At 34.5% G+C, this 23,196-nt stretch overlaps 3 protein-coding genes across 4 annotated transcripts; all 3 read right to left on the reverse strand.

Annotated features, from left to right (window-relative positions):
* Positions 1–320: 320 nt before the first annotated feature.
* Positions 321–2,720, reverse strand: LOC141661490 (magnesium transporter MRS2-1-like). Its single transcript, XM_074468505.1, has 5 exons — positions 2,181–2,720; positions 1,393–1,521; positions 968–1,306; positions 839–886; positions 321–680 (listed from the first exon to the last, which is right to left on the reverse strand). The coding sequence occupies exons 1-5, from the start codon at positions 2,718–2,720 to the stop codon at positions 462–464; spliced, it is 1,275 nt and encodes a 424-aa protein (XP_074324606.1). The 3' UTR covers positions 321–461.
* Positions 2,721–4,213: 1,493 nt separating this feature from the next.
* On the reverse strand, positions 4,214–8,810 carry LOC141661957 (magnesium transporter MRS2-1-like). 2 transcript variants are annotated; one of them, XM_074468993.1, is made up of 6 exons: positions 8,654–8,810; positions 7,205–7,807; positions 6,053–6,181; positions 5,627–5,965; positions 5,460–5,507; positions 4,214–4,590 (listed from the first exon to the last, which is right to left on the reverse strand). In XM_074468993.1, exons 2-6 carry the CDS (start codon positions 7,796–7,798, stop codon positions 4,576–4,578), a joined length of 1,125 nt encoding a protein of 374 aa, XP_074325094.1. In that variant the 5' UTR covers positions 7,799–7,807; positions 8,654–8,810; the 3' UTR covers positions 4,214–4,575. The 2 variants fall into 2 exon arrangements, with proteins under 2 accessions (XP_074325094.1, XP_074325093.1); XM_074468992.1 differs by having other exon boundaries at positions 4,214–4,675; positions 8,654–8,809.
* A 3,049-nt stretch (positions 8,811–11,859) lies between these two features.
* LOC141723475 (chaperone protein dnaJ 8, chloroplastic-like) lies at positions 11,860–12,900 on the reverse strand. Its single transcript, XM_074525294.1, has 2 exons — positions 12,591–12,900; positions 11,860–12,269 (listed from the first exon to the last, which is right to left on the reverse strand). Exons 1-2 carry the CDS (start codon positions 12,807–12,809, stop codon positions 12,018–12,020), a joined length of 471 nt encoding a protein of 156 aa, XP_074381395.1. The 5' UTR covers positions 12,810–12,900; the 3' UTR covers positions 11,860–12,017.
* Positions 12,901–23,196: the final 10,296 nt, after the last annotated feature.

The raw sequence follows: 23,196 nt of genomic DNA on the forward strand, positions 1-23,196 counted from the left end.
TTTACACCTTTTAAATATGAGGCATGTATAATATTTATATGATATTAGTTGAAAAATACCAGCTATATTTATTTATTTTAGTTATATACATAATGTAATAAAAATACTGCAGGTTGTGTTTTAAGTTATTTGTACATTAATTTTAACGTTATGTAATATATTGTAAAAATTGTATTTTTTTAATCAATTTTTAAGATAAGTTAATTATTAAACTGCACAAAGAGGGACTCATTTTTGCCCAGTAGGGCGGGGATGGGGATAAATTATAAACTTAGCATGAAAAATTAGGCGAGTATTAAGCTTTTTTTTACAGACCGGATATGAAAATGACTGTGACTTAAAAAAAAATAAAACTAAAGGAGCTAATTTGAAAAGAATATATCTATCTGGATTTGCTTCCATAGCAGCAGTAGCTTGTTTCTTATACTCCTGCATAACAAAATGGATCATGTGTTTCCCTCTCACATCATCCAGAAAGGCTTCCTTATGTATTTCAAGAACCACAATACACCGAAAAATATGACAACACCTGTAATGGCAGTACTTATCATGATCCACTTGAATTTTGAAAACTGGAACATATATGTTTCAAAATCCGACACCACACCAAAGAGAGCAACAACAAATGATGCAGTAGCCAGTAAAACCGTGAACTGTATAAGCAGATTCCGTTCGTTATCCTGTAAACCAAAAACAATATCCAAGTCGTCATATGATACTAATTACAATTTGTGCATTGTTTCGTTCAGAGAATTCCTCAAGTTCTGCAGGCTTCAATAGTCAGTATCATTTCATTTGCGAGAGAACTTGGTTTTTATTACACAGGCAAAACACGTACCAGCTGAAAATTAAGCAAGTCTTCTGTGTCATCAATGTACTCCCTTAGCTGAGATGAGGATAACAAAAAATTAGTAAGACGTTAATGAAGACACACGAGGAGTAACGTTTTTGTAGATGCAGTATATACCGATGCCAGCTTGTTAAGAGTGTTATCAATTACAGCAAAATAAGACTCCAACAGCATCTCTAGAGCTACTACATTTTCAGTAGCACTCTCTGAACTCATGCTCTCATGCCTGCTCCTAGCTAAGCTTTGAGATTTCTCGAGCCCATGCCTATAAGGCGGTGAGGATACAGGAGTAACAGGAGCAGAAACGGATAGTGTGACATCATTAAGTCTATATTGTGACATAGATGGATCAACATAGAATGATGTTGTCGACTGCATTCTGATTTTCTTTTTTGTGAGATACATTTTAGACATATAATCATCGTCGTCCATCACCTCCTCTATCTCCTCTCTTACCTATATAGTTAGAGCTTAGAATAGAATTGAAGTATATTTAGCAGTGGCATAAAATTGAAAGAATTAACAAGTGGAAAATATGTGACCTTCTGAACTCTCTTATTCAATGCATCAAGTCCTCTTTTGATCTGACGAAGTCGCTCCAAGTTTAAGGTACTGATCATTGAAGTCAGCTTATCTAGCAGCGGATAAACTGCAATCTCCAGTTCTGCTGCCTGAAAGATATCGAGTAATTACCATGTTTTGACATCAGAAAAAGATTACGTCAGGCTCCCAGAGTGCCAGAAAACAAGCAGTTTAACGCTAAATATACACATACTTGACACATTACACGAACAAATTGGCTGACGAGTTAGTTTCACGCACCTAGGTGTGTAAACGAGTCAAACTGTTCGTGAGCTACTCGAGCTCGGCTCATAAAATATTCGAATTCGGCTCGAAAATAATCGAGCCGAGCTCGAGCTTTTCGAATTTCTAACCGAGCCGAGCGCCGAGCTCGAGCTTCAAATTATTCGGCTCGTAAGGTTCACGAGCCTTATCGAGCCTCTATTATTTTTATTTTTTTTATAATGAATATATTTGTACATAAATATTTAATATTTATATATATTATTTATTTATTATCGAGTCGAACTCGAGCCGAACTCGAATCGAACCGATCATATTTCAAACTTTGTTATTATTTAGTGAATTATTCGAGCTTTCGAGCCGAACTCGAGCTTACCGAATCTTTTACGAGCCGAGTTTCGAACTTGAAATTAAAGTTCGGTCGAGCTCGAACTCGGCTCGAACTATTTTAATCGAGCTCGAGCCGAGCCTGACAGTATTCGGCTCGGCTCGGCTTGGCTCGGCTCGATTACACCCCTACACGCACCTTACTATCCAAAAATGTGCAAGCAGCTTCTAGGGCTACTTCAAGCGCCATAAATTCAAATGGAAAATAATGAGGCGAGTTGTTGTCATATGCATTCTCAATTGTTTGGCTTTCCATCCTTTTCTCTAGCTCAGCTCCTCCGGGCTGCAAGATTTCGCGTACTCCAGCAGTTGTCAACCGTCTCTTTAGCTCCGCCACATACTCCTTTACATGGCTATCTAATGAGTTGAAAAGAAAAACCTCGTCAGCTGTAATAATACATCGAATCTGCTCCAAGTTCACTACTATCGCTTTCTCTCTGCCAAGAATAGTCGAAGGATGAACAAATGATGGATCAAGCAAGCGTAGATCACGTGCAGGGAGATCACATCGACGCATCATGTATAGTTTATCAACCTCAATCTCTTGGGAGTCCCCTGATGCATCAACACGGATCCATGAGCGAAGCCCATGGTCCCGTGCAGAAGGCCGATATGCTGCATCTCTGAAGTTTTTTGACGTAGGTCTGGTAGGGGGCATAAGCTCCTTCAAGTCAGCCATTACAGAGAACGCTAAAGAAATAAAGAAAAACATAAGACTTAATAACCTTTCGGCTCCTAAAGTATGGGCTCTTGCCTGTTATACCTATCAGCCTCAAAAATATGAAGTCATATCTTTTGACCTCTGTTGTATTATGTATCGTTCATTTAAGCCCTTTTCGGCAATAAAACGACATATCACCCAATACTGAGGGTAAAAACGTATGGCCGATATTGATCGATTTGTCGTTTTATTGTTGAAAATGGCTAAAATAAACGATACCTAATACTACATGGATTAAAAGGTATGATTTCATATATTTGGAGCTTATAGGTATAATGACCCATACTTTAGGTTTAGGGGCCAAAAGGTCGTCAAGCCAAAACATAATGCACAAATTGTCTGATAAAAGGAATATATCAGCTAGCTTCCCCAGTTGGGGCACCATTTCAAGTTTCCAATCGACGTAGTTGACAATTGACAGATAATTTTTTATTAAATGTCACTGGAGTTTATAATGTTTATTGATGTTCTATGGAATATAATACAAATCTCACCTTCTGCATTCTAGAGAAATGGAATAATCGAGTTAAAAATACCAGCATTACATCGTACATGTGAAAAACCAATATTCAATTTCAACTAGTTAGTAGTTTGGGGTCAGACAAGGAAACTGTCCTCTATGTTCACAACTTCTTGAAATTTATCCGAGATAACCACATATTTTGTTTGTGATCTTCACGTAGGTGAACACATTAGTCATATGCTTAGCAGAATAGATGATGAGATATTCATAGACGAGCAATCCAACATATTCAAAATATTTCACAAAAATGTTCTCCAAATGATACGTGTAGTACGCTTGAATCTATTTCACTAACGAGCAAACATCCGATAACACAATCACAATCCTTTAAGAACATTTTCGGGAGCTGTTTTTTTAACAAACATGACTTAAAATCTTACAAATGAGTATCTGTTCTCATAAATTTTCAGGTGAGTGAGGATCAAACCTAATTTTTTTTTTGACAAATATGGCTTATAACCTTACAAATGACTAAATATTTCATAAATTTTCGAGATGAACGAGGATCGAACCCCAAAACCTGGGACGACAGAGAATAAACTCTTAATCAATCGAGATATCTACCGTGCTTCGGAAGCTTTTTTTGGTACTCTAACATTTCACTTTATAGATTACCAAATGTATCATATTTTAAAAATAATTTCACACTCTATACGGGATAATTCAGACTGATGCAAGATTTAGAATTATTTTTTTTTTGACAAGATAGAGTTAGTGTTTATTTTTATGTAAATTGTAATATGTATATGTATTATTTTTTCCATTAAAGTATATGTTAATCCAGTGAGTTTATAATATAATTTTAATTTACTTTCTAGTTTTATGCACTACAATTTAATTTATCATTATTAAAAGACAATACGTCAATTTAGCAAAAAAAAAAAAAAAGACAATACGTCAAAAATGACATAAGAAATATCCCCGTAAGTTGAAAAAACGAGGGTCGATTGCGACTAATATCAGATTAGCAGTACAATGATAATGCAATTTGTAAAATTTGATTACATGCAAGGCTTTTATGTATTTACTGTACATGTCTGTTACATATTTTTTGTGATCAAAAAATGAGAAACAGTGCCGAGATTCACGATCAAACATTTAATTAGATATCAACCAAGTAGAGTAGTTCCTCGTACATGGTTTCTTCCCCTAGTATCATCTACAATGGCATTAGTCTTCTACGCTTAAAAAACCATAGGAAACTATAAAATACGATGAACCCTGTAACTCCGGTAATTATTAGGACCCACTTGAATGCCTTTGGATACTTGAACATCTGTATTTCAAAATTCATGCCAAATATCCCTGCTACCACACCAAAGATGGCAACAACAAATGTCGCCGTAGTGAGTAGCAACTCAAACTGTATGAGCTGGTTTCGTACATTATCCTATCAACCAAAAAAAGGCACATTAAGTGATTCAATGATACTAAAATAGGACACAGGCATTACTTCTTTTGGTTGGCATATTCATGTTCATAGTTCTCTTCCTACATACGCATGTCTAGAGCTACCACAAGCCAGCTTATAGAATTGCTTGTTTCCTATAATGAAGTACACTACCTAAATAACAGACATAAGAGCAATCACACAGCTTCCCTACATGAGTTTCCAAAATTAGAATTTCGGATATTTAGCACAAAACAAAGCTCCAACAATGTTTTAGTCATTCTATAAGACACTAAAAATCTCTAGCCATCGCCTATTTTTAAGGAACCCTCAGCCATCCCTTATTTCATATATATTAAATATGATAATCATTTCCCTCCTTTTCTACACTTGATTTCTCTCTCCAAAACATAGTTAAAGTTCAAAGATTATCATCATAATTATAAGGATTATTGCCGGAATTGATATACAAAATGTTGTTCTAAATCACTAGGATTTCTTTGTATATAATATTTTTAAGGAATGTACCACGACTCTGTTGGGACTTGCTCGAAGAGCTACAGTGTTTGGGACCAAATGCTAGCCTACCAAATCCTTCTAGACTCGGTCAATATGAAACAAACTGGGTGGTGTGCCCACAACACAATATACATAGATATCACATAAATATACACTCTCGTATACATAGATATCACATAAATATACAATATGCATGAGTGGATCTGTATGTGAACTCAAACTAGTTTTGAAGACAATACACAGGACAGAATGATAGGACACATACCAGCTGGATGTTAATAAAGTCTTCCGTGTCATCAATATACTCCTTTAGCTGAGATTGAAAAAAAGGAAAACTGGTTAACCAGCGACTTCCATTTACACTTTAAAATTGTAATAGGACGGGAGAATAAGAAAAAACAAATTGTAACTATGTATGACTGCAGTAAATACCGATGTCAGCTTGTTAAGGGTGCTATCAATGACAACAAAATAAGCCTCCAACAACATCTCTAGCTCTTCTATACTCTCTTTCGCAGTCTCTGAACTTTTCATGCTCTCATGCCTACTCCTAGCTAAGCTGAAAGATTTCTCAAGCCGTCGCCCATCAGGGGGTGAAGAAACAGGAGTGACAGGAGCAGAAACAGATAGCGCAACATCATTGGATCTGTATCCTGACATAGATTGATCACCATAGAATGATGCAGACTCCATTCTACATTTCTTTTCAGTGAGATACATCTCAGCCATATCTCCATCATCGTCCATTAGCTGCTCTATCTCATCCCTAACCTATACAAATAAAAGTCAAAATGCAATTTTATATACATTATCTGCATAAATTTAAAATAATTAACAAGGGGCAGGAAAACACGTGACCTTCTGAACTCTCCGTGTCAATGCAACAAGCCTGCTTTTCAACCTACGAACTCGCTCCAAGTTTATGGTACTGATCTTTGCCGTTAGTTCATCTAGAAGTGGATAAGCTTCAATCTCCAATTCTGCTGCCTGACAGATTTTGAAGTTTTGTTATATACTGGTATACGAAAAGATGCAGCCAGGCTGCCAGCAAAAACACACACCATTCTCTTTTTTTTGCTAAACAACACATACCATTTTTATTTCTAGAATAACAATACTTGTCATGACTCATGTACAATGACACAGCTTCATGTATATATGCAGAAAAACAAAGAGTATTAAGTCGGGCATGACATGATTGATGCGATTAGGTCATCGAAATGACAACACGGTGATGTCATTGGCACTTTAGCAAGAATAACCAACAACTTATTACTGTTACAAAGTCAAGGAGAACGTCTTGTAGCTCAATATTAGAGGCGCCATAAGCATCGGTCAATTACTCTCGGTTCTTCTAAGGAATTCAACTTTGATAGTGCTGACGGAGGACATTCTGATAAGCCTACTTCTATTGGCTCTGACTGGTGGGCCAATGAAAAAGTTATCGGGAAGGAGGTTGTTCCACTTCCGAGTAAGAACTGGTCTTTCTTCCCAGTCATGCAGCCAGGTGTCAGTTAACTGGTCTATGCGATACTGGATATCAGTGCAGTTTGTGCTAATATTGCGGCTGAACATGTACAATCCGAAGGAACTATCAATGACTGACAGAAATTGTAATATAGTAGTAGTGCATTCTGCAGCTCTTGGAGGGACGACTGCAGGACTGAGCAATGCAAATAGGTTGCTATTCTCGGGAAGTTGCAGATCGTATAACAATAGCATTAGGTGGAAATTGTAATCTTCGTAAATTATATCAATATAATTGGCGTTGAGGTAATCATTATAACTGGACTTGGGCCAGAAACTGACCATAATTTAAAGTGTCTGTTGGATAGCTCTCCTTAACCAAATCGCTGTCACATTACACATCTATAACAATAAACTGCAGTAATACTGTTCCAAATTGCACTCATATAAAGTGTATTAAATGCTGTCCATGTAACAAGGAGCTCAGTCATTTTAATTATTCAATTGTAAATGAGGAATTATAAAATGAGTTGTTTTACGCACCTGAGTATCCAAAAATGTACAAGCAGCCTCCAGAGCCACTTCAAGTGCCTTAAACTCAAAGGGCAAATAATCAGGCGAGCTGTTATCTTGCATATTCTCAATAAACCGATTGCCTCCTCTTCTTTGGCTCAACTCAGCACCTTCAGGCTGCCAGGCTTCCCCTGCCCCAGGACTTGTCAACCGTCTTTGTAGCTCCACCACGTACTGCAGGACATAGCTGTCTAAAGAATTTAAAAGCAAAACCTCATCAGCTGTAATTATACATCGAATCTGCTCCAAATTCACTACTATTGCCTTCTCTCTCCCAAGAATCGTTGAGGGATAAACAAATAATGGATCAAGCAAGCGTAGATCACGAGCAGGTAGATCACATCGACGCATCATGGTGAACTTATCAACCTCAATCACCTGGGAATCCCCTGATGTATCAACACGGATCCACGAGCGAAGACCCTGGCCCCGCTTCTTCAAACCCAAAACATCAACTGGTTGATAAGGTTGACGGTCTGTCACAGAAGGCCTATATGCGGCATCTCTGAGATTTACAGCAGAAGCAGGTCTAGGGGGCAGAAGCCGCTCCTTGAGGTCAGGCATTATAGATCTCTGAAAAATAAATAAACAGCAATTAGCAAAAACTTAGATAGAATGAAAAACACAAGCTACCTTCTCGTAGTTGTAGTGGAACCTTCCCCACGCTTATATTATCCAAAAACGTCACATTAGTTTGTACTGACTACTACTGGAATTTTATGACAGAGAGAACAGATGGTACCATTACCACTCCAGGAGTATAATCGAGTGAGAATACCAACATCAACATTACATACATATGAAAAAACATAAGAGTATCCACTATCTAAAAGGCCACTAAATTTTTTGCTATATATCTACTGACATATGAGAACCGTGAGACAAGGAGAGTGTCCACTATCTATGCAACAATCAAAAAACAACAAAATATTAGAGCATACATATATATTAGCAACGCTGACATAACAACTGTATAATATAAAATATCAATTCCAATGCTACATAGAAAATATAATTAATATTTCGAGTTTCGAACTAGATATCCCCAAACAGAAATTAACACCTCCATGCTATACAGAATTAAGTGTCTAGAGTCTGAGAGAGAGAGAGGGAGAGAGGGGGAGAGAGAGAGAGGAGAGAGGGAGAGAGAGAGAGAGGGAGAGAGAGAGAGAGGGAGAGAGAGAGAGGGAGAGAGAGAGAGAAAGAGAGAGAGGGAGAGGGAGAGAGGGAGAGAGAGGGAGGGAGTGAGAGAGAGAGAGAGAGACTATCACACAAACACACTATTGATGATTATAGCTGGGAACTAAAACTGAGAAACAGGAATCAAAATCAAAATGAAGTTAATTCAGGAATGATGCATAATTTACAAATAAATAATAGTGAAATATAGCAATTAAAATGAAAGAAGATAGAGATTACCGATGAAATTTAGGGATTTGCAGCACGGCGGTTGAGAAATTCAGATAGGTAGCCTTTCAGCTTGAGGAAACTACAAAAAGTAATCTGAAATGTATAATTTTATTTTCGGTGGTATCTGAAACTCAAAGTATATCAACTCTAATGGGAGTGGGACATACGAGTTACGTGTGCAATCTTACATATACATACTACCATGGGTTGATTTTATAAAGTCTAGTTTTATATACATTTATCATTTACGTGTATTTCGAGATTTATATAAAGTCTAGTTTTATAATATATTTTTATTTTTTTATGAAATTTAAATATAAAAATTTTATTCAGAAAAAATAAATTTTAAAAAATATTGTGGAACTATGTTTTAAATAAACATTAAAAAGCGTGTCAAAAAATGTATAAAATTCAATAGGACAGAGAGAGTATTATTTTCAATTTAATTGTATATTATTACAAAAATAGCAATTAATTATCGGAGAGCAATGAATAATGATAGATTAACAAATTTTAGATGATACTCCCTCCCTCCGTCCTACGGAGGGGATCAGGGCTCGACACTATTTTAAGGCTCATATAAAATATAGTTGCTTATTTTTTCAATTTTTTTTGTTATAAATAAAGATATAAAATTTAAGTTTATTTAAGTTTTTTTAAAAAAATTAAAAATAAATTATGAAAATATACTTTATAAAAGGAAAAAACTGTTAAGAAATAAGTGGGACGGAGGAAGTATATATTTATAAATGTTATGAATTTTAGTTATATATTTTATCAATGATTCTATTGTCAAAGTTAGCATTGAAACAAACTTGTTAGAAGTCGGTACTGCTTATAAATAATTAAATAATATAAATAATGTTTTCATTAAATTTAATGAGCCAATAGGTGCATATCCTTCGTATAGGTGTATAATTTTTGTTGATATTAAAATTAAAATATTCTCAAATTCGTTTTTACATTTAACTTATATTAGTGTTCAATGAAAATAATTGAGTTCTAATCTCAACAAATGGGATGTATCACGCATCGAGGGTGATGTGTACGTATTATCTCCTTAAATTTATTTAAATCAAGTGAACTAAGAGCATCTCTCCGAGACTCGTTAAATGATGCTTTGAATTTAAAATATAAGAAATTTGTTATAAAATATCACTCCAACACTCATAATTACCCCTTGAAAATTTGACATGTTACTCGTGTTCATGAGTTTTAAAGAATCTTATCTCATTATTTATTTTATTTATATTAATTTTGCCCGTAAGGGTTGACTCAGCTGGTTAAAGAGAGGATAACTATCATGTTGATCACAGATTCGAATTCCACATGATGAGAATTTATGATTATGACTCATGAGCTCCCGTAAATGCGGTTTAGCTTGTTTCACGTGATTTGCAGGCTATTGCGTAAGATCGTGGAGTTTACATAATATGCAACCGAAGGGTAACAGCTGCGGGTTATCTACGATTAAAAAAAACAAAAAAATTACAGCTTGTACAATACACGCTCTTTTAGTAATAATTCATTTTTATATTATTGTTATATATAATTTTGATGTATAAGTAATTAAATTTTAAAAATATAATTAATATATAACTATAATTTTATTTTAATTCTTCTGTGTGTATAATTTCTGGTGAAAATTAAATAATATAAATTAACGTGATTGATGAGATTTGAATTGTGTACCTTTGTTTATAATTTCAAAAATAATAATGTTAATTAATAATTTAATTCGTCGTTGTTGGGATTTGAACCTTCTAATTTAAGAAATAATCATGTAAATGTATGATTTAATATGTTGTTGTTGGTATTCGAACCTAAAATATTTAATTTTTATGTTTTTAATATCTACATCTAATGGTTGTGACCACTTCATGAGTCATATTTAATGGCTGTGACGATTTAATGGTTCTGACAAAAGATAATCAAAATGAGGGGATTAAGCAAAATACAAATTATATTTCATTTTGGTTATTATAGTATAGATAGATAGATAAATAAAATATTCATTTTCCTCCGTTTCTCATCTTCTTTTTTTTTGTCTTTGTCTCTCTCTCTCTCCTATGTTTAATATTATACTAACAATAAGGAGTTTATATAATTAGGAGTTTATATAAATAGTGTTGTTGGAGTTAACTTCCTTGTAATATCTTAAATCACTAGTATAATGCTCTAAGTTCAAAACGTCAATTTTTAGTTATTGGCAGTATAACAAAATATTTCTAATTACATATAATACAATTAATATTTTGAAAAGTTACAAATAATTCTACTTTTTCTACATTTGTTTACAATCTTTTAAAATAAAAATACAAAAATACGGTTTGCAAACAAAATCAATCACATCAACATTTGTTTTTGGTTGCAATTGAGTTTGCAAAGACCCTGCAGCCTGCTAACATATTAAAGCCAATATCAGCCCATTTAAAAACACAAACATCAGCCCACCAGGCCTCCCAGTGTTTTGCTTGTTCAACATGTTTTTACACTTTACAGGAGCAAGTATAAGAGTTAAATTTGCAAAACCGCATTCATCTCAGCTAATAATCTTGATGACATGCCTTACAATTTTATACAAAGAATTTTAATCAAGTGTTTTGGAAGATAAATACTAAGGGAAAAAATCAAACTGATCGTTATTTCATCCAAATATATTAAATAGGACATTACTATCCGATTTAACTCAATTTGATTACTAAGTTGAAAATTTGTATCAAGTTAGTTATTAAAAAGTTAAAATTTTGTATCGATTTAGTCATCAATTGATGATTTATTTGATACAAAATTTCAAATTAGTGATCAAATTGAGTCAAACTGGAAATTAATGACATACTTGATATATTTGAATGAATCGAGTGATCAACTTATATTTTTTCCTAAATACCAATACACAGTTTTCATATACTCCCTCCGTCCTTTCAATTGTTTACATTTTTTAGAGAGTGTCCGACACAGATTTTAAGGTGCATATAAAGTATAATTCTATAATTTTTTTTACAATTTTGCTTTTCTGAATAAAAATTAAAATATTCAACTTTTACTTAGAAAAAAAAAATTGTAAAAATAAGTTATATAACTATACTTTTTATGCACCTTAAAATGCATGCCGGACACTTTCTCAAAAATGTAAACAATTAGAAGGGACCGAGAGAGTATAAACATTGGTACCAAATAAAACAAGCAAATAAATAAAATGCAAATCCACAATCTAAACAAAGTACTCTTTCTATTACCATTTACAGTTTACAAAGATGATGATAATAGTAGCCCCTGCCTTGTTGATTTGGCCGGCCATAACTTGCAATAACAAATTTACATGGAACATGACTTTTTATATACAACATTTACCATCAATTAATTTAATTTATCAAATGTAAGGATTAATGTGAGAAGAGTAGTCTCTAATACCAGCACCTTCCCATCCCATCCATTCTTCCCACATATCATAATCTGGATCAAACATCCCTCTCATGGCTTCATCTGCAGATGGAACATTCTCCCAGCTCCGGATCACTTCCTCCTCCTCCTCTCTCAAACTCGCCATCACGGCATCGTAGGCTTCGTTTATCTGATGAAATTGTACTCCGCAGTTGCTTCCTTTGCACACGTCTGGATGATACTGCACCGCCAGTTCATTTTTGAATAATTAGTCTCATTACTTAAATATATTCATGCATATTATATCGTCACATATGAATATATGATCTACCTTAACTAATCCTCTTAATGATTCAAGACTTTTGCTAAAAACCGATGATCTTTGATCTTGAAATATAAACTAAGAAAGAAGAACTAAGTGATAAACTAGAATCAAAGATTTAAAATATAATCAAAACAATACTAAAGTTTGTAGATATACAAGAACAGAGAATCATCACAAAAGGATGTGTAAAAACTCCAAACATAAAATCTAATATGATTGAGCTGATTATTTATTCACCTGCAAGGCTAGTTGTCTAAACGCCTTCTTGACTTCAGCTTCAGAAGCACTCTTACTAATCCTGAGAGTTTTGTAAGGATCAGAGAAAGTGGATACACAATTAATCTTGAATTCTCTACGGTTTTTGTGATTTATTTTATTTCTCGAATCTTTCTTCATGCTCCGAACTAATGAAGAAGAACAGCCACGGGCACAAACAACCCCACCAAAACTTGTCATTTTTTTCGCTAGTTCTAAACAAATACACCTCTAAAGAATGCTTTGAATAGATAGAACACCTGTGTTATATATATGCATGGGGTGGTGTCTAGTGCTAAATAGATATATTTGAAATGCAGAGGTCATCAAGTAATTGTAGGGTGTTTGTTACGGCAATCAAGATTGTGACGTATTTTTGTGATTTAAAAATAGAGGGGTCTAGAAAACAATTATGGAGGGGCACTTGAGGATAAGAGAATAACGATATAGAACCGAATGATCCTAGTAAGAATATTGAGATTTTTTATATTATTTTTATAAATATATTAAAAGTAGATAGAGACTAGAAAGATATAAAAATAAATAAGTTTTTTTTTGAGTTCTTGTCATGGTCATTGAGAAGTAGGAAGGGGCAAAGAAGTAGGGTCATTAAATTGTGGCTAAAATAGAATTACTACGTGTTGTTGTCCCAAGCCCTTATCTTACTTCTCTTCTTTTATTTATTTATTCAATTATTTTAGTGTTTTGGATAAAAAGAGTATCACTCTCCCTCAAGTATGATACAATATTTTTGTGAACTGATTGAGCAATATTTTTAGATTTTACTTACATATTATAAAGTTCAAGAAATTAACAAGTTAGATTTAATAAATGTGCAGGTAAAAGATTTAATAAATGTGCAACTAAAATCTTAGATAATACTATAAATTTAACAAACATTTTTGCTATAAAATAATACTCAAATTGCATATTTTTGAAATAGCATTTGTATTTGGCATGGAATATGGAATCTTTTCCGGTTGTAAATTTTTTTTTTTTTATCGAAGGTAACCCGTAGCCTACCGTTCGGGTGTGCACTGGATAAACCCTACCAGCTCACGCAATAGACCACAAACCACGTAACTGCAAACCATGTAAGGTAAATCGCATTTAAGCGACTGACTCGAACCTATAATCATAAATTCTCCTCCCGTAAGATTCGAACCTGTGACCAAAAGGACAGTTATCCTCTCTTTAATCAACTGAGCCAACCCTTGCGGTAATTTTTTTTTTGCCATAACCCTTACGGTATTTTTTTTATTGTAGGTAATTCGCAGCCGCTAATCAAATGTACTGATAGTAAAACTTTATTAAGACTTCAAATACATAAGGATATATGGCATGTTTGGTAAAATCACAAGGATATATACCGGTTGTTAGTCAATATTTTGAAAATAAGTTTAACATAATATCACAATTGATTTATAATTTATACTTTAAATCTGTACTCTTAATTAATAAGCGAAATCATGTATAATTTGGTGCTAAAAGTATCAAAATACCAAATTTTGGTATTTATATGACATAAGTTGAATTCTATTTTTTATAAACTTTGTTTTAACACAAATCGACTTCCATTTTTGTAAATTTTATTTTCTTCGCAAACTACGAAGGGAATTGACTTATATTCTCGGTAAACTTTATTTATTTTTAAATTATATTAAAAATTTATTAAGTTACGTTAAATTAAGTAAAATAACATATATTTACTTTTATTTTGAAAAAATACTAACTGCAAAGTAAATTATTAACACGAATTGACTTCTATTCTCTTTAAACTTTATTTTCTATTAGTTATTGTCAATCCTAGTGTCAGTTTACTTTTAAATTGGATAATATTATTTTAAAAATAATTAAGTAATAACAAATGGCTTTAGTAACATTTATTAACTTTTAAACTGAAAATTATTGATTTAACGATCGTATTTGTTACTGTCCATCACAACGTTTATTTACTTAAAATTAAAAAACATATTTTAACAATAACAAACTTATGGGTTGTATTTAGATTATATTAAGTAATATTAAATTAAGTTTAATAATATCTATTTACTTTTAATTTGTAAATTAATTTTTATCGATAATTAGGTAATAATAAATAAACTATATTGAAAAGGCTAATTATAAGATAATTATCAAATAATATTAATTAATATTAAATTATCTAAAGAACATATATTTGGTTCGTAAGATAGAGATACATCACAAGAACTATACGATGAAATTTTAGAGTTACACTTAACTTCGATTTTTTTAACTACATATTTTAACAACATTTATCTATTATATTTAGATCTGTATTTTGCACGAATTATTAGTTTCAGTTTTATGCAAATAATAATGTGATACTATCATTTTTAATTTTGGGCCCGTGCTTGGCACGGGTTACCAACTAGTACATAGTAATGCTAGATAATTCAAAATTTATAACAAAATTTTTACAAAATGACCTGACATACCTGACATGACATATGTCAAAATATAATTTGTGATATAGTCCCATTTTAAAAAAAAATTGTAACAATTCTGGGACCTATAACATTTTTCTTAAATATATCACTCCAGGGTGAGAGCCTAGCTAAGGGGAGTTGTAGGCAACCATTTTATTAGTTATATTCTCGACTTCTAGTAGTTATATTCACTTGAAACCAGATGTCTGAAATTCGATGGCTCGATAGATAAAATAATTTTCTAACTGTCAAGGCAAATGGGACAGTCTCTTATGCAAATGGGACAGTCCCTTTACAAATGAGACAGGGTATGGGACAGTCTCAATTACACTGCAGAAAATAAACAACAGAAATAAAATGCAGAATGCTGAAAAACTGAAAAGTAAAAACACTAGAAGTTTTCACTTGGTTCGGCCCCTACACCTAGTCTATGGCCTACATCCAAGTCCCCATGCCAACTAGCATAGAGAATGTATTATATCAACTTTAATAAAAGAACTTACAATCTTTTCCTTGATTACAAATATAGCACCTGAAAGAAACCCTTTCCCAAGCTACCTTGCTACCTAGCCCACTGCTATTCCTTAGCCTTCTAGCTACCTTGCTATACTTTGAAATCAAGCTTGCCACAACCCGGCACAAAGTTGATATGAATACACTATTCAGTTACAAGAATAAACAAATTGATTACAACTCAAACTAGGTTTCTTGTTTTTCTGGATATGAATATCTCGGGTATGAAACAAGAAAATAATTTCAGATGATGAAGGATTCTCGTGAAAGTGTTAGCTGCAAATCTGAAATGAAGAGTTGTATTTATAAGCAAAGTTCTAACAGATTTATTTTCAAACACAAGATAAGGTTGGAAGATAAGTTTGTTTGAAAATATTTTGAATGAATCTTTGAAACTAATCTGTTAGTACGTTTGAAAAAGATAAATCAAGTAAAGAGATAAGGCTTGAGAGATTTTAAACTTGATTTATAAGATAAGGTGGTGAGTTTGTTTGAGATAAGGTTTATCCAGATAAACAAGATATACACAAATCCTAACAACCTAATACTAAACCTGCGGGATAGACTTCCAGGAAGATTGAAACAACTGCATTCTGATAAACATTGCTGAGATCTCGGATGATTCCAATCTGAAGTCTTCATTCTGTTGCTAAGAACTCTTATCATCATAAACACTTGAATTAACATTCTCCCCCTTTTATGATGATGACAAAGAAAGCATAAATGCTCCCCCTATCAAAAACACTAAAGGCCTGTAAAACAAAGTTAGAACCAACAGAATATATTGCAGTTTATGATATATGCAATTATATGAGAATGAGACAACTAAAGAATGAATGAGACACCAGAACAATATGCATGAAACCGTCTCAATCATTAAATACTAAAAACGTAACAACCCATCCCTAAACCAGGATGTCCAGTTGTAACAAATCCACAAATCCAGAATATCAGTCAATCACAAAGTCATCCAAAAATATCAACAAAAACATAAACCAACCATTCAGAATCAAAAACACCCATTCAGAAACATAGTCTTAACCAAAATAAACTCTTAACCAAATAAACCCATAAACCCATCATCGTCTAAAAAATATAATATCAAACATCTTAAATTTCTCCCCCTTCATCATAAAAGGGTCCTTCAATCAGAATCGTCAACGTTAACTGGAGCTTTCCCCTTGCCTGAACCAGAAGCTCTGTTCTGGGATGAAGGAAACACTGGAGCTGAGCCGTACTCTGAAAATAGCTTGTCAAAAGCTTCCTGAGCTGGTGCCTTCCCGTCCCTTTCACGGAGCCAGTCAAAAATCTTAGCCTTGTATTCTTCTCTGGTCATACCAAAAACTGAAGGTGGAGGAATGGCAGGGAGTGGCAGAGGAGCAGTGATTTCTTCTAGAGTACAATCTCCAATCCAGTCTCTTTTCTTGTGCCAATACATCTTGCTCTTGTCTTGCATGGCTGACAACTGCTGAGATAAAAACTTAGTCTCTGACCCAAGCTTAAAAAACAACTTAACAAATTCCTTTTCCCATGCCTTAGCAGAGGAAATCATCCCTTCCTGCAGAGTCCCAAACTCAAAATCTATGGTCTTAGACAACTTGACATCAGAAGTATGCAATACAGAGAGTTTAGCATTGATATCATCCAAAGATGAACAAACATACTTCCTAAACAACTCAAAAGAAGCATTTAGAATACTAACTTCAGAAGTTAGTGATCCAAGAGTTTTGACAGAAGCAAAATGCTGATTAAGATTAGCCAAAGCAACAGAATTTTCATTTAATTTGATCAACAGAGAATTAAGAAGAGTATTGGTAGGCTGATCAAAGGGGTCTGAGGCATAATTAGGAGACTTAGGAATACCACCAACATTCCTAGAAGCATCATCAAACAACAAATCATTTGATTCAGTAACTACGAGACCATTCGCAGTTAACACAGACAAGTCAAAAACAACATTCAAACTTTCTGATTTAGCAGTCTCAAAAGGAACACGAAAATACTGAAAAATCTTTGTTAACAAAGCAGGGTATGGAAGATGCATGGATTCATGTTTAGCACAATGATTCATGTTGGAAATAATCAATGAAGCCAAATTACAAGGGGTTTTCTTAACAAACACTGACAGAAGAATAGAATCCTGAAATGTTACTCTATCACGACCAGATTTACGAGGCAAAACATTCGAATGAAACAGTTTAAACAATAATAAGCACATAGGAGTTAAATCAGTTACCAATGGTTTGACAGACACAGAAACAAAGTTGTCACCGAGAATAGCTTTGAGTTGTTCCTCATATTGCAATCCAGGAATCTCGTCAAACGCCTGATGAGTGGTAAACGGGCAGGGACCTTGATCGGATACGGCTGTGAGCCTGGCCAGCAAATCCGCCTTAAAACAAACTGGACTACCTTTCACCGAAGAGAACACAATATTGTCGGCCAAAATCGAAAAATTTGCATAGAACTCCTTCACCAAATCTGGATAGATTACATCTGACGGCGATAATAACCCAGCACACCCAACAGCTTCAAACAATGATGATACGCCAATCCTGGAGAGAAGATCAGTATCACACAACCTTTCTTTTAGAATGGACTTGTTCCATGCCTTAGTAGTGCTTTCCTTTGCATGGCGTTCGGAAGAATTAGGAGATGCTTCACTAGATGCTTCGGAGACGACTGTGGCCATACGACGACGCTTCGAACCAGACGGAGCAGGGGTCGGGGTTTGGTTAGCGGTGGATCTCGAACGGCGAGCCATGGAAGAAAAGAAGATTTTAGGGTAGAATTTTGAGAGAATGAGAGAGTAGAGTGAGAAAAGAAAATGAAAAGATTAAGAAAGAGAGTTTAAAAAGAAGTAGAAACTGAAGAGTTAGAGATGGAAGAGGAGATGAAGAGGTGCAAAAACAGAAGTGATGTATTGAATGAATGATACATGCACGAGTTTCAAGGAAATGAAAAGTCTAATCAAAAGATTTACAAAATCTAATGCTATATACACGCATAAACACACGGACACATAAAGTAAAAACCACAAATTTATAAACAGGAACCGAATAATTCAAATAATAAATACACAACATATATTTAAGTATTATGACATAATTCATATTTAAACACATAAATTACATAAAATCACGTAATAAATTACAGAGAACACATACCTAATTCTCGACGCATTTTACAAAATCTATCTTCAGCTAAAGGCTTAGTGAAGATATCTGCACGCTGTTTCTCAGTAGAAATATAAATAAGCTCAATATTACCTTTAGAAACATTATCTCGTAGAAAATGGTGACGAACATCAATATGCTTAGTACGAGAATGCATAACAGGATTTTTAGAGATATTAATTGCAGAGGTATTATCACAATATATAGGAATATTTGAGTAAGAAATACCAAAATCCTGCAATGTTTGTTGCATCCACAAAATTTGAGCACAGCAACTTCCAGCTGCAATGTACTCTCCTTCAGCTGTAGAGAGAGCTACTGAAGTTTGCTTTTTACTATGCCATGCAACTAAACAATCTCCTAAAAATTCACAAGCACCACTTGTGCTTTTTCTATCAACCTGTGACCCTGCATAGTCAGCATCTGAAAAACCGATTAAGTCAAAGGAAGAGGAGCTTGGATAAAATAATCCCAAGTCACTCGTACCTTTCAAATATTTAAAAATACGTTTAACGGCATTCAAATGAGATTCTTTAGGTTGAGATTGAAAACGAGCACACAAGCATACACTATACATAATGTCAGGTCGTGAGGCAGTTAAATATAACAATGAACCAATCATACCTCGAAATTTAGTGACATCTACAGGTGTACCTTGTTCATCCTTAGTAAGCTTAACTGAAGTACTCATCGGAGTTGATTTAGGTGTGACATGATCAAGTGCAAATCTTTTGAGTAAATCCTTTATGTACTTGCCTTGGTGAATAAATATTCCTGCATGAGACTGATTAATTTGCAAACCTAGAAAGTACTGCAATTCACCCATCAAACTCATATCGAATTCCTTATGCATGCAATCAGAAAACCACTTACACAAAGATTCGTTAGAAGATCCAAATACTATATCATCAACATAAACTTGTACTAAAAGAAAGTTATCACGTTTATGAAAAATAAAGAGAGTTGGATCGAGTGTACCACGAATGAAACCATTGTTCACAAGAAATTGACTGAGACGTTCATACCAACAGCGAGGAGACTGTCTCAATCCATAGACAGATTTCTTGAGCTTGTAAACATAGTTAGGGTACTTCTCGTGAATGAAACCTGGAGGTTGCTTCACGTAGACTTCTTCCTTGAGATAGCCATTTAGAAATGCGCTTTTGACGTCCATCTGATAGAGCTTGAACTTCTTGTGAGCTGCAAAGGCCATTAAGATTCGAATAGCTTCTAAACGAGCTACTGGAGCATATGTCTCGTCGTAATCGATTCCTTCCTGCTGGTTGTATCCCTGAGCAACCAACCGAGCTTTATTTCGAATGATATTTCCATCTTCATCTTTCTTATTCTTGAAAACCCAACGAGTTCCAATGATCTTGGCATCCTGAGGAGGTGGGACGAGTTCCCAAACATCACACCGCTCGAACTGGTTCAATTCCTCCTGCATTGCAACAGACCAGTGTTCGTCTGCAACTGCTTCTTGAGCATTCTTTGGTTCGAACTCAGCAACAAAAGCACAGAATGCACATAGATTATGAAGTCTGCTTCGAGTAGAAATCCCTTGATCTAAATCAGTGAGAAGATTATCTGGTGGATGATTCTTCACAGTCCTAGAAGACTTAGGAAGTTGAATATTACTCATTTCTTCCTCATTAGAATTGTCTGCCTGGAAATGAATAGGAGTTGTCTCATTCAAAAGAGACTGCCTCATTTCCGCTTGTGAAGATTTATCCAGAGGAGTAACATAATTCAAATTTGAAACACTATCGGGAGTCTTTGGATAGCCAGAAGATTCATCTGAAGCTTGAGTAGATTCTGAAGAATTATCAGAAGACTGAGATGGACCTGGAGAGACTTGACTGTTTGATTTGTCAGAATGAGACTGACTCTTTTCAGAATGAGACTGTCTCATTTGGGAATGAGACGATAGATCCGCAGTGTCTTCATCAATTTGAGATATATTCCTTGAAGATTCATTGAATGAAATATTGATGGATTCTTCTACTTTGTTCTTGACAGAATTATAAACACGATAAGCTTTGCTTGTTGTAGAATATCCCAAGAAGATTCCTTCCGTAGATTTCGCATCGAACTTGCCTCGATTATTTTGAGTATCTAAAATAAAACACTTGGAACCAAATACTCGAAAATAACTAATGTTAGGAGTCCTTTTCTTAAGCAATTCATACGGAGTTTTAAGCAAAATAGGACGAATAAGCACTCTATTTAAAACATAACAGGAAGTGTGTACCGCTTCAGCCCAAAATTTTCTTGGAAGCTTACTCTCATGCAGTAGAGTTCTGGCAGTTTCCTGTAGAGTCCTGTTCTTGCGTTCTACTACTCCGTTCTGCTGAGGAGTTCGAGGAGCTGAGAATTCATGAGTGATTCCTCTTGATTTACAGAAGGTTATGAAATCCTTCTCGAATTCACCTCCATGATCACTACGAATAGTCTTGAGCTTAAATGAATACTTAGTCTCAAGGTTAGTAATAAGATCCTTAAACTCAATAAAAGCTTCATCCTTAGTTCGTAAAAATAATACCCAAGTGAAACGAGAATAATCATCAACTATAACAAAAGCATAATTCTTACCTCCTAAGCTTACATACCTTTCTGGACCAAAAAGATCTAGATGAAGGAGCTGCAAAGGAACAGAAGTTGATACTTTATTCTTAGCAGTAAAGGAAGTTTTCACCTGTTTTCCAAGTTGGCAAGCTGAACAAGGTTCTATTTTCTTGTACTTCAGCTTTGGTAGACCTCGAACCAGATCATGAGAAGATATCTTCCGAAGAAGATCCATGTGAACATGGCCAAGACGTCGATGCCAAAGATACTGTTGATCTTGAACAGTAGCAAGACAAATTTCTTCTTGCTGTTCATCAAAATCTAATACAAAAATATTTCCTTTTCTTTTGGCAACTAAAGCAAACTCGTTAGTATGAGTACCAATATAGCATACATCTTTATCGAACTTAACCTTATGACCAGCATCAGTAAGTTGACTTACACTAATAAGATTATATTTCAAACCATCAACTAAACGAACATTAGAAATGGCAAACCTGTCATTTCCAATGGTGCCTTTTCCAATAATTCTGACGGTGTTTGAATCTCCAAGAGTAACTAAGCCACCTTCCTTGGCAACTAGAGATAGAAACTTGGATTTATCACCTGTCATGTGACGTGAACAACCACTGTCGATGATCCATTTATTTCGCGGAACATGGACCTTCAAACAAACCTGCAAGAATTGCTTTATCCCTTAGGTACCCACTTAAACTTGGGTCCTGGTTGGTTAGTATCACAAATCTTATATAAATGTCTATCTGATTTCTTAATCCACATCTGAACAATATTAACAGAAGTATTAGCAGATTTATATCTAGTAGAAGATTTATAAGATGAGTTAGAAGAGTGGCCCTTGATACCACATAATCTAGATTCAGATGTAGGATGGCCAGCTTTGCCACAATCTCGACATTTCTCATAAGGCATCTTATATTTCATAGGAGCTCGCTTATAACCGCCTTGAAATGCACGTTTCTTGATTGACTCACATCCTAAACCTCCTTTATCAAGAGAAGATTTTTGTTCACCAAGAAGAGCATTCAAAGTTCCTTCTCCATGAAAACATTTAGCTAAATCTTTTTCAAGCTGTTCGACTTTCTGCTTTAATTCAGGAACAAGGGGATCAGGAGCACTGTCTTCTTTAACGGTTTCTGAATCAACAGATATTGACTCTTTCTTCAAGGCTTCAAGGCATACATCCTTCATCTCAATCTCATTTTTGAGATATTGATTTTCTTCAGTAAGTTTTGAAACCCTTTCAAGCAATGATTTGTTCTCAGCAACTAGGGCTTCTTCCTTCATGGGATCATCCATTTCACTAAGAACTTCACTTAAAGCTTGCTTTAAATAAGCATTCTTTTCTTTTAACTTTCTAACCTGGACCTGCAAATTCAACATAGATGAAGATATATTTGAATTATACTTAATATTCTGTACCTCATCATTGTCACTGGAGTTGTCCTCTAGTCCAGCAAAGCAAAGTTGAGCAACTTCATCGTCTGAATCGATCTCCACATCAGATTCATCATCACTCCAAGTAATTAATGCCTTCTTTTTGTTCTTCAGCTTGTAACAGTCCTTTTTGAAGTGCCCTTTCTTTCCACACTCAAAACAAGTATCCTTGCTTTGATTCACTTTAACCTCCTTGCTCGGATTAGATTTGAAGTCCTTCTTCAGAAACTGTGACTTCATAGGTCGTTTGGAGGCATTCCGTTTGGCAAGAAATTTATGAAACTTCTTTGTTAGAAGAGCAATATCTTCATCAGAATCGTCAGGAGACTCATCTGCATCTGCATTAAGTGCAAGAGTTTTCTTACGAGGAGCTTCATCTTCTTCATCATATCTACGTAGCTGATTTTCGAATTCCTCCAATTCACTGAA

This window comes from Apium graveolens, chromosome 5 (genome assembly GCF_009905375.1).
Source record: "Apium graveolens cultivar Ventura chromosome 5, ASM990537v1, whole genome shotgun sequence".
NCBI lineage: Eukaryota > Viridiplantae > Streptophyta > Magnoliopsida > Apiales > Apiaceae > Apium > Apium graveolens.

Coding starts and splice junctions, on each gene's coding strand:
- LOC141661490 (XM_074468505.1), bottom strand. CDS start 2,720: ATGGCTGACTTGAAGGAGCTTATGCCCCCTACCAGACCTACGTCAAAA. Junction 1,307..1,392: donor TGAATAAGAGAGTTCAGAAG/GTCACATATTTT, acceptor CTAACTATATAG/GTAAGAGAGGAGATAGAGGA. Junction 681..838: donor ACTTGCTTAATTTTCAGCTG/GTACGTGTTTTG, acceptor TTTGGTTTACAG/GATAACGAACGGAATCTGCT.
- LOC141661957 (XM_074468992.1), bottom strand. CDS start 7,798: ATGCCTGACCTCAAGGAGCGGCTTCTGCCCCCTAGACCTGCTTCTGCT. Junction 6,182..7,204: donor GTACATTTTTGGATACTCAG/GTGCGTAAAACA, acceptor AAAATCTGTCAG/GCAGCAGAATTGGAGATTGA. Junction 5,966..6,052: donor TGACACGGAGAGTTCAGAAG/GTCACGTGTTTT, acceptor TTATTTGTATAG/GTTAGGGATGAGATAGAGCA.
- LOC141723475 (XM_074525294.1), bottom strand. CDS start 12,809: ATGACAAGTTTTGGTGGGGTTGTTTGTGCCCGTGGCTGTTCTTCTTCA. Junction 12,270..12,590: donor TTAGACAACTAGCCTTGCAG/GTGAATAAATAA, acceptor CTGGCGGTGCAG/TATCATCCAGACGTGTGCAA.